The sequence below is a fragment of the Aulonocara stuartgranti genome (assembly GCF_965226115.1).
Source record: "Aulonocara stuartgranti genome assembly, chromosome: 1".
Lineage (NCBI taxonomy): Eukaryota > Metazoa > Chordata > Actinopteri > Cichliformes > Cichlidae > Aulonocara > Aulonocara stuartgranti.
In genome coordinates, this window is record NC_138939.1 from 12,839,671 (window position 1) to 12,858,163 (window position 18,493).

The following is an 18,493-nucleotide window of genomic DNA, read 5'->3' on the forward strand; positions in this document are numbered from 1 at the left end:
GATCTTTATTTCTAGACTAGGCTTTAGTCTGTTTAGTATTAAAACAATATGTTGTGTGTGACTGATTCAATATGTCTGATTCACCAGCATCGGTCACTTTAGGTTGCATTAAATATAAAATATATTTCAGAAAGCAGTATGATATTAAAGCCACTGTTTTTACCATTTCAGAAGGGGTTTAAATAATAAAGAAAGTTGTTGCTGATGTTTTTGAAACCAGACAGAATGGTGTATGCTTTCACATGACCTTTTCGCCCAACCTTAAGTGGGCTTATTATAACCATTACTTTAACTTTCATGGGCTCAGTCATGGTCACTGAAGATCTTTGATGGCTTTGTAAGCCTAAAATGTTATGGTTCTCTTTACAGCCGAGAACTTCCTTTTTAATCCTCCCCCGAGTGTCTACTCACCTGGCTGTTGAACTATTTCAGATCTAATTGAGTTCAAATCTCAAGAAACGTTTGTCAGGGCCGTGTATCCTGATCAGGTTTGTGCTAGGCTAAAAGTTAAGTACTATAAATAAAATGAAGGAAATTTATGTCTCTGTCATTGCTACCTTTCCTCCTGAGGAAGAATTATAAAGCGATATCATGGAAATATATCATAATATTAATAAAGAATTGACAAGGCCTGGTCGATTCTGTAGAAACATCCATTACGTTTGGTGCTCTTAATCATTCAACTTTTTTTGGGCAGTGTTTTAGCCAGAATGTGTAGTCTAAAGAATAAAACTCTGAATAAAAAGTATCAGGTACCGTCACTGTGTGGCTAATACTGTGGGGTCAAGGGTTGCGTGTGTTTTATTTATATATTCAGTCTGCAGTGTCAGGAAATATCACACACAGCAACATTGTTTGTGACCTGTTACTGACTTGATCTGGCCCAGCCAACCTAGTTGTCACTCTGGAATAAAAGCCTCCCAGAAGAATCTCTAATCACTGTTTGATGGGGCCCATTAACCTCATGAAATATATATGTGTGACTGAACTCATCCACTTAAACTTTGGCAAGAGCCAAATGTTCTTGTTTGGAATTCAGTTGGGCATTCCCGCTCCGCATTACTGAACTTTTCACAGTGACTCGTTTGCTCTTGAATGTTTTGGGTTCGATGGCACTTTGCCTCCATTGTCAGACCTATAAGTTATTTACAACGCCCATCCGTTCAAACCCTCCACAAGCTGGATTCAGTTGACATTGTGCCAGTTTGTATATCTCTGCTGGAGCATCTTTTTTTCTTTCATATCGACACACATTGTTATAATTAAAAAGATATGTGTCATTTTTCCAAAAGCATTTTTCATTTTGGACATGTTGGACTTGTTCATGAAAAGTTAGAACAACTGAGAACATGTTTTTTTGTTTATTCATCATGTCTGTCGTATTTGCCAGGCCACAGTGTGTACATGTGTGATTTGCTCATGAATTGTCTGTCATTGCTGGTTTAAATGAAGCTTGGTATGTATTCAAAAAGTAAATGAAGTTTTAATATATACAGTCTCAGAGGGGAAAAAATCTCACACCTCAAGTCAGTTTACATTTATATTTTCACATTAATTAAGGGGCTGAACAGCAGAGATAACATCATACTACTGTGTGACCTGGTGAATGAACTGAATTTTGGATGTTATGCTAATTTTTTGTGTATGCAAATGTGAGGTTTTGTGATGTGTGTGCATTCCTTTGTGTATGGCTGTGTGTGTCTTTTTCGCTGCATGTGTGTTGTGACATAACTGCTGTCTTTCTCCCCTGTGATGTGCAGATTTGCCATAAGCCGAAAATTGTAATGGACACACTGTTTATCTGTCTCAAACCAATGACTCAATGCATTTTTTTATGCAGTGTCATTTTAATTGTTTTTTTATAAAAACCAAACACAAAAATCATGAACTGGAATATTTTTAATAATCACTTAAAATTCACTTTTAATTGAAGATTACTTTTATCTGATTTAAATACACCTGTTTATTCAAATAAAAATAAACATAACTGATACATAATAACCAAGACTTCTACTATTAGTGTAACACATTTTACCCCTGCATAAGATTTTTTGTTTTGACATGCTCATTTAAATATTTCCGCTAAAAAAAAATTCATTCAAACATCCAGATTCTAAGATCTGATCAAAATCTTCTGAAGTCACTGTAATTATTTCAATACATAACATTGTTTTATTGTTGTGTGTTTTTCAGTGTTATATGTCCTCAAAAATGCCTGTGCTAGAAAAAAAAAAGAGCACAAAAACACTTCCTTTATGCAAGTGAGGTCGTTCTGAGAGGGTAACCATGTTGCAGATTTATAATTCATCATTCTTCAGAGTTAATGCAGTATTCACGTGATAATTAGTATTAATTTTTGATTGGTGCCTCAGGGCAGCTCTGCATTGTTGGACTGAAAAACCTGCACCATTATTACCTTATTAGTGTAACTGTCAGCCGCCTGTTTTATTTTACAAATGCACATCTTGTATTTTTCTTATCAGCTGCTCTCATCAGCACAGAGCAGGCATCTTGTTATCGCTTATCAGTGACTTTACCAACAGGATGTCACTTAAATGAGCAAAGAAATATCTTTGTTCGGACCAGTCAAAACAAGACCATCAGTTAGTGTGAGGGCCTCACCACAATGAATCATATCATGTATATACTTCTAATGTTCAGTTTTATGTTTATGTTTTACTATTAACAAATTCATTTTACTAATTGTTTATTGATTAAGTAATTTTGTTAAGTTTACTGTAGCATTGTATCTGCATTTTGTCTAGTTTTAGTACAGATGGATTCATAAGGTTTTTGGACAATAAAATGTTTTTTATTTTTTGCCTCTGTACACCATCACAATAGATTTTAGATCGATGTGCAACTGAAATGCAGTCTTTCAGCTTTAATTTGAGGTTTTTTGGCTCTTAATTTGGTCTTCAGTAACTGAAAAGGATGAAACACATTCTTTGTTGGGGCTGAAATCAGGTGGCCAATTTAGACTGTGACCATTTGCAGCATCTAATCGAATCTGAGTGCTGTACTCTTCAGAATAAATGGTACTTCTATCATTATCACTTCTATCAGTAGTCACATCATCTTTTTAACAATACTGGCGTGGTTCCACTACATCCTGATGCCTCCACCATGTTCTGATCACAAGCTGTTTCTCTCTTTCTCCATACTTTTCTCTTGTTGTAAACACTTAGTATGTTTTAATTTGTAAAGTGCTGTCTTGATTGTAGACTTTGACCATGATATACCTGCTGCCTGACTGTGTGTTTGACTTGGTTAGATGTTGTGAACTTGTTGTTCTTCACTATGTTTAGTTGTCTGGTTTTTTGGTGTAGCTGAGCTGGCCGGCACATTCGTTCTTTTTAAGAATGTTGATTCATTTTCTTTTTTTATTTCTCTGATGGGTTTATTTTGGTCTTTGGCTCTCATATTGAGAGTTCCAGTGAAAAGCAGCCACACTTGGAATCAACGTCACATCTTCTATCTGCTTCTATTGTCATGAAAAAACAAGTTAACAGCTGGCTATAAAGCTGAAATTCTGCACTCTTAAATTTACAAAAATTGGGAAATTGTCCAAAAATTTATGGACCTAACTGAAATGAGTTTTGGAGTGGTGGCAGAAAGTAAGTCGTTTTTATTGTGATCTCCATGTGTTTATTTTTTACCACACTCACACTGTGATGGGGGCTTTTAAATAGACATTTTTCTATTTTTTTTTCCTAACAAAAAAAAGAGAGTCTGCTTACAGACCAGCTGATAATCTTAGCTGTGTCAGGATTTCCCGGTTTTGTAAAGCACTCATGTCCTTACACCTGAGGGGAGCTTTTCTGTGTGAAGGAAGAGGTTTCAGCATCACTTTGGGGTATTTTATTAACAGGACAGCAGGTGCAAGATTCCCTGACCTGCTGCCTCCACCAGCTGTGTGAGTGTGTGTGTGTGTGTGTGCACATGGTGTGTGTGGGAGAGTGCATGTATGTTTATGAGCATGGCGAAACTAAATGGCAGACAGCCAGAGCTCTGGGAAAACTGACTGACCTGGCAAAACTACTGGTGACTCTGGTGAACCAAAAACCTGCCGACTGCTGCCACAGTCATTTTTTCTCCTGAAAAAGCTGTTTGTTTCCAGTTGGATACTGAAGGCAAAGGGTCTGCTTTTCTTGGGGCTTTTTTTTGTTTGTTTTTTTCTCAAGTGAAAAAAGGCCCTCTAGATTGACAGCGCCTTTCATACTGTATTATCCGGCCTGGCTTTTAACTCCAGGAGAACTGTGTTCACAAATTGATGCTCTGCTCCTCTGGGGCTGTAGCTGAAACATTAAATTGTACTAAAATATTCATATGTGAGTGCATTTAGCTGAGAGCAATTGATGTGCGACTCCCCAGAGGCCAGATGGAAATGCTGCAGGGCCCCAGCACGCGCTGGCAGACACCCTGAGCTCTAGTCGGGACAGTGATTGTGATTTAGCTGAGGCTACAAAGTAAGGCCAAATTAAAGGCTACTGAAGTCAGGATGTCAGTGACTGCACTAGTGTCCAGAGATACAGCAAAATATCGAATCACTCATGCGCAGTTGAAAAATGAAAGACTATCTAGACTTTTAAGGCAAGAAAAATCATTAAGAAAACAACTGAATGATTTATTGGTGAATTACTTTTCTACTCATTCTGAACAAATAAGTAATTAGTACAAAAATGAAAGATCGGGTCAATCTGATAGAAACTCTGCTTCTTGTTCTGAAACATTTTAAGGAGAGAATAGAATTTATTTTTATTTTTTGAATTTTTAGTTGACCTTCTGTACACTGAGTGTAATTTGCATGTTATTTTAACCCATATTTGTACCTACAGTATTATTATTAGATATTCATATTGTAGGAAACACAGTATAGGCTTTGCAGTTGACAAAACTTGTGTTTTTTATTCATTTTATAAAGTTTGCAGTTTGCAGTTAACATTTTCACTGAGTGTGCTCACATCTCCTAAAACCATGTGTGTAAATGTGTGTTTAGACTGATTGTGCATTTGTTGCAAAAGTAGAATGCTGAATATGTAAATGTACTTCAACAGGATTTTTAAAAAATATGTTAACTGCAGAAAAACCATTTCCCAAAAGTTTTCCTTTAAAAAATGTTTGTTAATTTATTCTTTATGTATCCAGTCAAGCATAGCTGTCTTCTTACATGCTGGATTGCTGAATACATTTAGATGTTCAGTATTTTATTGAGGTTCTTGGAGCACAAGCTGATGTTCCTTATCCCAAAGGGCTAAGTGAGTAGCGCCCTTGTGATTTTCACATGATAGTGTACAACTTCTTTTGATTACGTTAACATATGAAGGAGCAATGCACAATATTTTGTTGTTTTGTTGGTTTTTTGTTTTTTTTTCGAAAATAAGTGAAAAAAAAGCCAAAGAATTTTAATAATTTTACAAAATTTGTAAAGTTTACAAAAAAATTACAAAAACTTTGCAAAATCAGACTCAGGCAAACGTAGTTTCTGACTTTATTTATCTTCATACTTTACTACAAACAGGTTTAATAATTGATATTATTCCTCCAGAGAACTGAAGTGATTGAGCTTAGTCACTCACAGGGTCTTGTTTCGAGTTCTCTTTCTTTCTGCTGTTGACCCACTTTTACCCAAAGAAGCAAAGGAAGAATCTGAGGGGAGGGTACCACAAGAAACTGTTTTATGTAAATGCAGAGAAAAAAAATCTTCTGTAGCCATGACAACAGTCTCCCGAGTGGATTTTTTCCACCAGGCAAACCTCTGGATCCTGTGCACTTAAGAAGTATGTTTCAAAAAGAAAACCTGAGAAGCTTTTTAAAGAATGATTTATAATTTATTTGTATTTTTCTCCTACATCAGAGCCTCTTGAAGGAGTGTCCTGTGTGAGATGTGTTCTCAATCTGTCAGGCCACAGCAGCTGTGTTCCCCACATCTATTTGTTCTCAATGAGCTTTACTCTATTTAATATATACCCAGCTGTTCTGTGTCACAGGACCGTATTCAAAATCTCTTACATGCACTTTATAAAAAGTCACATTGACAAGCAAGAGCTCTTTGGAGTTGCATCAGTAAGGTCCCTCGGAAGAACACTTTTTTTTTCCTGTATACCTGTTGGTTTTAATGGTGTAAACATTCTTCATATTCCAGTTCATTTTACATCACAGTCAGTGCACATCTTCTAAATGGCAGACTAACGCTTTTTAAACATAACTGCAATTAATTTGAGCCTTTATAAGAAGTCATGAAATGTAACCTATTTTTAACTTTTTTGTTATAAAGCTGGCAGCACACGGTAGGATTCCCTGCTCTTGCATCACCACCAACAAACCCCGTTTTAGTCAAGTGCACTGTTAGATGCTGGTAACTAGGGTGTCAAAAAAAGTAAGAAGGCAGAAGTAAAAAAAAGAAAAAAGAAATGTGTCTGTAGAGAAATACTGTACAAATTATGAATAAAGATCAATGACAAGATTCTCCAGAAGTGAAGCCAAAAATTTCAGACATCCCTGTGGCTCAGTGTAGGTTATAAAACCTATATCCTTATTTAATACTATGAAGTTTGATTTGTTTTTAAGTAAGCTAAGCTTGAATGATAACTTTATTAGTACGCTAAAGTTTAGCCATAGATAAGAACACAACCAGTCCAGATTATTTTAGATTTCATGTGAACTACCAGTTATTAGTTATTATTATTATTACTTATCTCAAAAGATTTATTTTAACCCAAATTTTACAGTGAACATAGAGCAAGCATACCTCAAGAATCCGCAACAGTCCAGAATAAGATTCAGCCCAATTTCCATCATATTTTGGATTTACTTTGCTTCGCTGTCCTTCTGAAGTCATAAACACTGACATTATTGACCTTTAAAATGAATGCAAATACCTTGATAACTAACAGTTGCTTTAAAACTTTAAGCAACTGTGTTGCCTAGCAAATATCTAATACGGAGTCAGTTTTTGTCTAAAGACTCTAGTAACTCTTTAAGGTCTTTACCTGTTAAAAGTTAAGCAGGATGTTCACAATGTCTATAATACATGCCTAAATGAACTGAGCTGCTCCCATGTGATTGGCTGATGTGATCATGCACTTCATACTCTGATCATGGTAGAACCAGGATGACAAAGACACCTTAAGTTAGACATTATTAAAAAAGATATATTCTGCTACAAAGTACGCTCTTTTTGTTGTATAGCAGCTTTCTTTTAGCTAAAGATACATTAGCTAATAAAATAGTAATAAAGCTGTTTTTTGATTTTCTAAAACAAATAGCTTATCTTTTCCACAATGACTTTCAAACTTTCAGAGGTGGGGTCCTCTTGATCTCAAGGGTCCACAGATAATTCCATTAATACACATGAAAATCTGCAGTGACTGTTCAAAGTTCTTCGTCTATCATTTACAGAATTTGTTTAGTTATTAGTTTAGTTTATATTTTAGTAATAGGAGCCTTAATGTTACTATAGATTAGGAACTTGCATATTAAAGGAAAGAAGAAACACAGATATATGCTCCTTAGTCTTACAGTACCAAAGGGCTCGATAATGCAAATCTAATCCATTGGTTTTCCTTTGTTAACGAGAATGAAAACAATGATCATGTAATGTTAATGTAGCTAAAGGGACTCCCTCTGTGCCATTATTAAAACATTTCAATTATTAAGTGTCTAATGGTCACTGTAAATGTACCTCCTGTGAGTGTGACAAGACCTACCCAGTGGTTTCATTGGAGAGATCCCAAAAGCAATTTACTTCTTAGGATGTCTTCTGAAAGTGATGGGACACTTACAGACAGTCTAATTAACTAGGTAAATGTACTTTCTCACGGATGCCTATACTAGTACTTTAGTTTCATCACTGGACAGTGCTGTTCAGGGTTGAGTTGGAAATTGAACCATATGAGTTATCGCTTCTTTTACATGGCTGGTTGAGCTGGAAGGAGTTTAGGTTAGAGGCAGAGTACCAGGGTTTGGCAGGGTTTGGCACCCATATTCAACTGGATTCCTTTGTGTGTGTCAGGAGCCAAGCGGATCATTATTTATTTACTTGTTCCCCGGCATGCGATAGGCATTGTTGTTTTTGTGAAGTAGACTGATGTGATGAGTCTGGTAATGTCTAATAAGTTGCAGATTCAGGTTATCACATTACATGTCAGCTGTTTAAAAAAAAACACAGTTGGCTGCTGAAGCTTTTTTTTTTCCAGACATTTTTTTCTTACTAAGCTCAATTCATGCCATTTTTTTCTCAAGTGACAATGCTTGAATTGTGCAGCTCTGTATTGTTTATTGTTTAGGTACAATGTATCCATGATTATTTAATGTGTGAGTCTTATTTAAGAAATTGAAACAGTTATGGCTACATGGAGCAACTATTGCAAAATAGCTTTTTTTAAATATATATATGAACTTAAGAAATGTATAAAGTAACTTCTTTGTTACTTATAGTTACAGTTATAGTTACTTATAGCTACATATAGCTTTCAAATAGTTCGATAGTTTATCTTCTGAATTAATGATTCCAGCTTTAAGACAATAAAGTTATTCTATTTATTTCTAAATTTCACATTTTGAATGCGCCCTACTCACTACATCGACACTTATTTGGTCTAAGATGAACACTTTTCTACCATCTATGTCCATAAGACTGGTCTGTGGTTTTGTTACTCTGTATTCTTTGCTCTTCAAAAAGAGAGAAAGATCGAGATTTCTTAGAAATTAAAACTGATATTAACCTTATTATCTTATTATTGTAATAATATATTGTAATGTGTAATAGATAGATACAGTCTCATTTATGAATTAATTAAAAAAGAATAGTAATACCAATCCTCAAAGTCCGTTTTGCAAATTAAATACTGAACTCTGAAAACTTGTGTCGATAGTGTAACTACAACCATAATCGTTATTAACAATTAAAACATTCTCTGGATACTTGTAAACATTTGACAAGCAACAGAATGTAACAGCAGTTTATCTTCTGAATTAATGATACGGGAGGGTAATTAGGGGGGATGTCTCCTCTCACGACACACTTACAGTGACTTCACCAATTAGTGGTTGTTGTGACAGGTCCAATGTTAATAACCTTAAATAATTAAAATTTTTCAAAATCATATGCAAATAAGAAGATGACGCTAATGAAACAACGTGACAGTGGCGTGTGCAGCAAGAAGCGTGTGAAAAGAACATCTTTGATAAGAGTAATCACACGGTTCAATTATGTTTTATCCTGGTGAAGTATCTTTGGTACACCTTTAAATCATTTAACATCATAAATTCACAAGAGTCAGTGATCTAAGAGCAGTTAAAGAAATACTATCTTTTATTTTTTGCTATTTTCATTCAATTGACAACACCTTCATTTGGCAATGACTTCCTCCATATGAAGTTTACAAAAGTGTCTGTAAACATTAAAGTGCAAAGAATTTGCTCACCGTTTATGGCACATTTCTTTTAAAGGTTCATGCTACAAGCACTCCAGTCTAGTTCCATGTGAAGAGCCCAGTCAGTTACCGTTTCATTTCAACCACACAAATATACCCTACTAACAACTTCTGAAAACAAAACTGCTATTTAATAAATTTTGATGATGGTCCATGGTCTTTAAATCAAACAGGTGACAAAAAGGCAAAGGTAGAAAATTGGCTTTTCAATAGTTTAGCCAGTCTTACAGTATTTACCCTGTGGCTGTTTAAACAAAGAACAGCATAATTAATGTTTAAACTTGAAAATAAAACTGAAAAGAAACAGAACAACAACAAAAAGCAATAGAAAACACTCCTTTTACTGCTTGAAATTCTCAAGAGCAGTGTCTAAGATGGCAACACTGCTCAGCATTTATGTTTTTGTTCAGTATAGGCTTGAATGGCCCTTTGCTGGTTTTAATTCACGTAAAGTTCAGTGCATTTAGGACCTATTCAAAGTGAGAATTCCTGATGAAGAATGTGTCCAAAAACACATGCCCCTTTGATAGGGTGGTATTGTCTTTGTTGTGCTATATCTGGGGTTTTTTGGATTTCAAAAATCTATTAAGGAGAAACAGGGGAGGTTAGACAGGATGCCAAAGGGCCTAAAAATGATCATTTTTAATTTCTACTAATGACAGCTGAAAACAACAACTCAAGGAGCATCGCTGTTAGCTAGAAGCTAAGGCTTGAGCTTGCTCTGAATTGGCTAAGTCTCGATTTACTCAGTAACAGATGAATCCAATTTTCAAATCTTGTGTGGTCCCTCTCATGAGGTTTGATCTGTCACAAAAGTTCAGATATATGCCAAATGGGATGGCAGTAAAAAATAAAAAGAGTAAAAGCTTCTGTTCCTGTGTAAATAACGCTTGCTTATGTATCAGACATATGCCCTAGAGGTGAGTCAGCTGGTCCCAGTAGCCGGTACTTCTCCTCCAGTGACGGCTCAGTGCTGCTGCCCTGCAGGTGGATCAGTGGCTTGGTCTGCAACAGCACACAACCCCTTCCCCGGCCCCGTCTCTCCTCTTGGTTCCTGCGATTGAAAATGTTTATTCTGTTGTCCAGTTCGGGGCTGGCATTTTCTGAGCCAGTTGGACTGGGAAGCTTGAGGTTGACAGGGTCTACTACTAGGCCCTTTTGAGCAAGGCAGGAGTCCTCAGAGAGGGAGGAGAGTAGCTCCTGCACCACCATGCTGGGGTCCTTGCAGGGGTCCTGGCCTGAGAAGGAAGGGGGGCAGCAGCGATGGGAGCTGTAGCTCAGACTGAAGTCCTGAGCTGCGCTGCTGCTGCAGTCTGTCATTGATGAACCCGGAGTATGGCTACTCAGGCTGTGGGGGCGGGCTGTGAGGCTGCCACTGGACCGTGATATGCTGGTGGAGGCATCACTTACAGCGCTGCCCACCCGCTCCATAGCAAGCATAGGATTTGACTGGATGACGTTTGTACTGGTGGGTAGGTGAACGTCAATGGCTGCTGTTGTGATGACCCGCGCACCTAAGCCAGAAGCCCCAGCATCTTGACAGACACGTGTTTAGAAAAAGTATATGCAGATAAAGACATCCATACAAATATGGCTTTTTTTATTTGCTACTGTCACTTACCGCTGCTTGCTTCACTGTAATATTGGCTGATGTAGTTGTTCATGTCATCACGTACAACTGGATCTGAGTTAAAAATAGAGAATAAAACAATGACAGTTATTTTTGTTTCAGCTGATTTCTAAATTAAAATACTGAAACATGCATGAATATTTTTTTCAGAATCAATTTTTCTGGTTGCATTCTTACTTCCACTCATCCGTACTTTTTAACCATCCTCTTTGTTTGTTTCTTTGGCTTGCTGTGCAACAGGAGATTCGTGGATGGTTAACTATGTGATGCTGTCATATCCCTATGGAAAAACATTTCCGAGAAATGTTTCCAACACCTTATTAAATCTATGTCACAAACAGGCGAATGAAATGCCAGTGAATGTATATCACAACTACAGCATGTGCATGTGTGTCTGCAAACCTCTGCATAGCACTAAACCAACCAATTGGATGCTGGGGCATGGACACGTCCAGTATATGTTAGGGCAAGTATATATAATCTATTTGCTAAAAGATGCCAGGCCCAGTTTTTCTTGCCTGTCATACAGTGTTTTGTATCCTCTCATGTATAGTTGACATGATAACTAAACAAACTAAACAAATCTAATTACTGTTGTTACTAACAGTACTGTAAACACTTTTTAACTATTATGAATATAAAATGGAATCAAAAGTATAATTATCTTACAGTAGTGTGAGATTAGGATTAAATACACTTTAACGGACACATCCTAATAATCATGTGTAAGTCACTGGGTTTGGATTACACACCTATTTGTCCAAACCTTGGTCCATGTCAATGTTCATAGTGCAAACTAGTCCAAATGGAAAATATCTTGTATGTTTACAACAGAATATTGACAGAGATGACTTCTGCCCCAGGCCACAGGTGCTTTATAGACAAGTGGCCTGGATCACGCACTGCTACATTTGTGCATTAGCCAAACCTTAGTGTACTAGGAATAAACTGGGACAGAGACAGGGTGGGGTTGGTTTCAGGGATTAGAGAAATGGGGGAGAGTGAGAGAGTCTAGGAGCTCTTTGTTCAGGCTCTGAGCCCTCCAGTCTAGCCTGCCTCAGTGTGCATGGTGAATAACTGTGATCTGCTGTGCTCTTCTGTTCGCTTGATTGGTCTTAAGCTCACTGTCCGCTGGCTGAGTGCGAACCCAGAGTACCCTGAGTGCTAGCCCCTGTCCCGCGGGACATGCTGCAGACTCTGATGGGTAATTTCATTTATTTTTCAGTCTAAAATATTAATCCCTGAGCCACCCCTGGAGAGGAAGCATTGCACTCACTAAAACAAGGCTGAGACAATCACTCCACAATTAATAACACATGAGTCTTAAGAAAAAAGAATGCGCAGTCCAGCATACATAAAGACTCTCCTCTTCTTTCTGTGACAGTCAAGTTACCAAGTCGTCATCTCTGTGGAAAAGGAGAGGTGACATGCCGAGGTTCTTTTAGTTCAAACTACAACTATAAAATTATTTTACCATACCAAGCAATAAACCACAGGTGAAATAGTTGGGACAGATCCTGGGAAACAGAACAATTATGGAAACTAATGGTGACATATAAAAATTAAAGATAACTTTAGATTTGGAACATATGACTTTTGATTTTATAACACAATGTTTCTGAAGAGTTAGTGTCCAACACCTGTCTATAGAGACCTTTTAGCCACGCTAACTAAAAGTGTCATTAGAGGGACAGCTTAGGTTGATTGCATTAAAGACAAAGTCAGAGAGGTAAGGCTAAATAAAGTGTATATAACAGACAAAGGACGGGGAAGATCAGTCGAAGACCACTGAGAAGATTCAAGGATGCAGTGACGGAGAACATCCAGAGGGTTGGTGTGACAGAAGAGGATGCTAGGGAAAGACTGAGATGGAAGCAGATGAGCTGCTCCAGTGACCCCAAAGCAGAACACCCGAAAGAAGTACAAGAAGAATTTAAAAGTGTCCGTCTGTCATCTGGACTCAACAACAGAATATCTGATATTTTGTGCATTTTTTGTGCTCAAAATTCTTTAGAGACATTAGTGGTCTCTCTATACAATGTACAATACTATATGGTGATCCCATGAGTTTTTATCTAATGTCATCACTGATATCAATTTGTTTGTAATGCTCGCCAGCCTCTTATTGTAACCTTATGGTAACCCTGGGAGGCAAAAACTGAATTGTAACGTTATAAGTTCTTGACTTAAGAAGAGTTGAGTAAAGGTTTTTCCAGCTTGTGTGTCATTTTGTTCCCATTTCCACCCATTTTCAGTTGTTTTTTTTTGCAATACTCAACTCGACCACAAGATGCCCACCTATCCTATGATAGGAAAAAATATGCCTTCATGCATTTCATCCTGAAATTAAGGCAGGTCTTTATAAGGAAGGACATGTAGTGAATGAAACTGCATTAGACTTATTCTTTGAATGTTTGTCTTTCAGTCTCGGTTTGGTTAAGATTAGGTAACAAAATTGGGTTTGAAATAGAAAGACCTGTGCTCTTTTAGTGTAATATCTAACTTAAGCATTTCTTTTAATAGTCACAGTAGGGTTTTTTAAAAATGCTCACTACAATCAAGAATGTTGATCCACCTTTTGTTTTACTGTTTCTGTACTATTGCAGCATTCAGAGTACATGTAGGTGTCAAAATCATCACACTCCTGATATATAGCTTATTCTTGCCTTTTATGAGTGCTTGGAGGTTTAATGGCTCTCCATGTGGAGGGTGAGAAGCCAGCTGAAACATTGTGTGTAAAACAAATAAGCTTGAATTGAGTTCACCTGACTTGACTTGAGCTTTGTGGTCTAAGTGCTCATCCCAGTGACCATGTTTCTGTAAAAAGCCCCACTTGTTTCTGTGTGCCAGATTTCCCACTATGCCCTCGGGGTAATATTGTGGCCACCATGGAGCCTCTTGGTGCCCTATTGTGGTTTGCAGGTGAAGGGGAACAGATGTTGACAGGAGCCGACTCCCTACTAACAAGGCCCAATGCACAGAACACTCTGTACCTGAAACAGCCCAGTCAGTTTGGGATTGCTCCGCTGGCCTTGCCATGAGGGGGGCAGTAAGAGAGATAGTTGGGGCATGACAGAAGCCATGCAACCTGACGTAGTGTCAGTGAACATACTTGTTTTCTCCAGGATTCACCAGATGCTAAAAGCTTTTTTGCCCCCGCATTGATCCCAGAGCGCCTGCGGTCAGATGGGTATTGCATGTGAGCATGGAAGGGCTAAGAGCTTGGCCTCAAAGATGCTCCAGGGGTACTGCTCCAGATTAAGTGTACACTGCTCTGGCATTCAGTTCACCTGATGCTACCGTGTAACAGACTTTTTGTTCCACATAATTATGTACATACTTTATGTTGCACCTCTCTTCTGGTTTGTTACACTGTTTCCTCAAACAAAATTTGCACCTGGTAGGGTATATAACCAATCAATCCATTCATCCATCCATGCATGTCCAGTTCAGAGTCTAAGCATGGATGAGAATCAAGAACTGGTTTTTGTAGAGAACTGGTTCCCAGCAGTCCAATTCCTTGGAATCGTTAGTCTGCCTGCCTATTGATCCCACTTATCGGTTCTTGCATTCTCGCAACGATCAGCTGATTTCAGTTCGTAGTAGAGATGAAAAATATTGGAGCAGTCTACATCATGGAATGGACATTACTTTTAATTTTATTGCACAAAAGTATGAGAGAATGATGGTAAAGTGGAGACTGCTCCAGGACAAAAACAACTGCATCATACTGTTAACACAACTTCAGATCTTCACAAGCGCAGCGTGCTAACTCTAAGCTAGCCAAGAACCCAGAGTGATTTTAAAGCTTGGTGAGTGCTAAAGGTTTATATTGTTAATTGATAATTATAAGACAATGAGTTTCAGGTCATTTTACAGAATAAGATGAAAGTAACGTTAACGTAAGTCTTTCTCTTGGGTGTAATTAAGTAACATACTGCACAACTTTAAGAGGAGTGTTCTTTATAATATGCATAACAATTTTTTTTTACTTTATTTTACTTTATTTTACTTTTTTCGAGTAATGACCCTCAAAGCTGATCAAAACAAAGAGGGAAAATACCTCCAGCATGCACAAACATTTGACTACACAGCATGGAATGTTCACCAGTCTGTTGCAGGGCAGATGAAGATACAACCATTGACACTAGCATTCATACCTAAAGCCAATTTAGAAGTCCCAATTATCCTAATATACATATCTTTGGACTGTGGGAAGAAGCCAGAGCCATGCTGGCACGGGGAGAACAAGGTCCACGCAAAAATTCACCAGCCAGCCTGTGATTTCAGATCTTTTTGCTATGAAGCAACAGTGCTAACCACTGTGCTATTTTTTGAAGTTACAGATTTTAGTCTTTGATTCAGTCATTTTCAGTTTTTTAATTCATCTTTTATAACCAATTCAAACACCCTTCAGTTGATATAAGCTCAGTTTTAAAAGCTATGCTATACCTGAAGTGACATGTGGCTCCCTGGGGTTTCTCTGACCACCCTCATCGTCAGACTCCCCAGGAGGCAAACCTTCCACAACCTGAAAATTCCTGCCCTGTTTGTCCCAAACATGGTGGATCTGCATGGCTGCTTCACGCTCTGCTGCAAGGTCCAGGTCCTGCTGGGCCAGATGTGCCCTCAGTTGCCTGATCTCAAACTTAAGAATAAATATGAAGAGGAAAAACACAAATAAATATGGAAAGTCACAGGGGGTTGTAGAAAAGGGTGAGCAAGTAGTTTGAGAAAGTGCAGGAACGTGAAAATTGAAGCCCGATAAAAAATTTGGAGAACAGCAAAACGAGACAAAAACAAAATAGAAGAAAGGGAAGAGAGAGGACAGGGAAGGATGAGGTGGTGCAGGAATAAGAGAAAAAACAGGAAAAGAAAGCATGTTTCTGGAATACACAAAAGTAGAAACAAGCAAACATTTTTTATACAGATACTGTGAAATACTGTCTCCTTTTTTTTAAAGAACCAGAATTTGGTAACTGTCTTCATCATAATTGTGGGAGTGTCAGAGTGTGTTTCCATTTTCTTCCGCTGATCCGAATCAGGTAAGCAGGAAACATGTTTGTGATGTTTTGCTGCCCTCTTCTGGTGAGAGATCAACTTACAGTCGCTTATGTGACCAAGAACAACGTGTATCCTTAATCAGTCCTTTAGTGCAGTAAAGAGTTTAATAAGGACAGCTAGATCCATGGCGTCTAAAGTTAAAATAAATGTTCTTCATTGCAATACAATGCAGTATGACTACATGCGCTATTAGCCAACACAAATTATTGTGCCTGCATCCAAGGTGCTTTTAAAGCTCTATTCTTGTCAGTTAATGTCCTTCGAGTTTTACACAGGCACTACTACAGAAAATGAGACCATCAAAGTTTTGTACTGTAAAGTCGCCATTAGAAAACCTTTCCACATCAATTAAAAGTAAGTAATGCAAAGTAAATCTCAGATGTGTTGGTACTCACAGCCTGCTCCTGACAAATCTGAGTGAGACGCTCCAGCTGCTCCTCTCTCACAGCCTTGGTCTTCTCACACTGCTGGATCTCCAGTTCCATTTCAACTTTGACTTGTAACACATACGCTAAAATTGGAGAGAAGGGTGAGAACGAGAATGGGCTGAAAATATTTGTAATGTATAAAGAGGCATTAAGACTTACTAACAAAAGTGTCACAGGTAACAGAGCTGGTTCAGTTAGTTAAGGCAATTTACATCAAGCACATCAAGGTCAGAGGGCAGAGATATTTCTTGACCCTGTGTCATTTGTTCCTAAGAACTCTGTCATCACACACACAACCTTTATTAATGCAATTAGTAACACTATACTGAATACTAAAGAATGAAACTAGATGCAAAAGATTTTGATCTGACTTAATGAGTCATAAAGTGTAAGTACATTCTCAGCCTATATTCAGTGCAAACATGTCACTGGACCTTTACAAAAACAGCACCTTAAAGTAAAGACACAACTCCATTGTGGTCCTGGAAACCACTTTAGATGCGAGGGTCTTCAAAGAACACCAAAAAACACAGGTATTTTGGCCTGACATTCAGACACTTGTGGTTAATGTCTTGCATCAATCTACCCTTCTCCAACTTATCCTGAGCAGAACAGTGAGCAGTAATTAGAAAATGAATCAAGCGCACATATATTGTAAAAATGTCACAGACATGAATACTCAGTCTGTTTGCATCACTTAATGTGATAAAAACAGAAATGTGAAGCTTTAAGATTCTTTAAATAAATGCTGCTATTGTGGCATGTGTGGTATGTTTCAATGTTTTTCTGATAGAATTTTCTGAATGTGTACTTTTGCATGGCCAGCAGACGATCACCTTCTACTTCATCTTCATCTAATAAGAGTTTATTGCTGGAGTGTTGCTAGAATACTTTATTTGACCTTTAATAACTCTTGCTTTTCTGTCAGTCAGTAACAGCTCTTCCTATAATTTGTATTTTATTTATACATGACACACTTTGTGGAGTAGGACATGAAGGAACCTAAAAAAAGAATGGTGAGAATAATTGTGGACTGCTGCTGTCAACACAGTTGGAAGACAATCAGTCTTTTACACCTTTTTTTGTCACATTTGTAAGTCTGCCACATGATATCACACATGCTAATGCTGCGTATCCTGCAATGAGTGGCATAAACTTGTCAAATATAATCATTAATTCTATGGGTCCTAGTCACAAGGACACACTAGGATTTTTCTGAACATGCTGAGATGACAATGAAACTAGGCCTTTTGCTACAGAGAGTAGCTGAGCAAAGCACACAGCCATCGCCACATGCTCCTTGTATCTATTTATAGTAATGTTGCGCACGCGCACACACATCAAACAGGAGAAGACATTAGATGGGGTCAGTTCAGTCAGAAATCAAACCAGCATGAAAAGCTCAATCAGAGCTTCAATTATTTAGCTACACAATGCAATACATTTGTGTGGCACTGTGCATTTACAAGTTTAGCAGGGTTGGTTATGTGATTATAGTGTCTGTGCGTGCATGTGTGTGCCACAGCTGTGGTGACAGTTTCTGCCAGCACTTGCACAACAGTGTAATTCACACCACAATTAATCCAACAACTTCTCAGAGTCCAGTGTTGGTGGTGGTTTGATTGCCCTGGCCTCTGTCCCAGTGTCCCAGGCACTGAACCTAAAGGCAGGCCAGTGCCTTGCATGGAATTGGTGAATGCATGAAAAATAAACACATTTTCTAGACTTTTCTAGACTGTATGTCAGGTTACATGATGTAGAATAAGTGCATTTTAACACAATCAGTGCATGAAAACATCCACAATACTCACAGATTCCTTGCTGCACTTTCTCCACTCACATGTTTCACAGATCCCTTGTGTATTGAAGCCATAAAATCAACTCTCTCTCCAATCTGCTACACCCAAAAGTTACATTTCTTTTTTTTAATTACA

The 18,493-nt window shown here is 37.9% G+C and overlaps 1 protein-coding gene across 2 annotated transcripts in view; it reads right to left on the minus strand.

Moving 5' to 3' along the window:
• Nucleotides 1-9,287: 9,287 nt before the first annotated feature.
• The window catches only part of LOC309704169 (transmembrane protein 266-like), a 50,886-nt gene continuing 41,680 nt past the window's right edge, over nt 9,288-18,493 (minus strand). For both annotated transcript variants that reach the window (XM_082529196.1, XM_082529197.1), the window contains 4 exons: nt 16,527-16,642; nt 15,520-15,715; nt 11,059-11,121; nt 9,288-10,972 (listed from right to left, as the gene is read on the minus strand). In XM_082529196.1, coding sequence (XP_082385322.1) covers nt 10,332-10,972; nt 11,059-11,121; nt 15,520-15,715; nt 16,527-16,642 — 1,016 coding nt within the window. In that variant the 3' untranslated portion in view covers nt 9,288-10,331. The remainder of the gene's footprint in view (nt 10,973-11,058; nt 11,122-15,519; nt 15,716-16,526; nt 16,643-18,493) is intronic.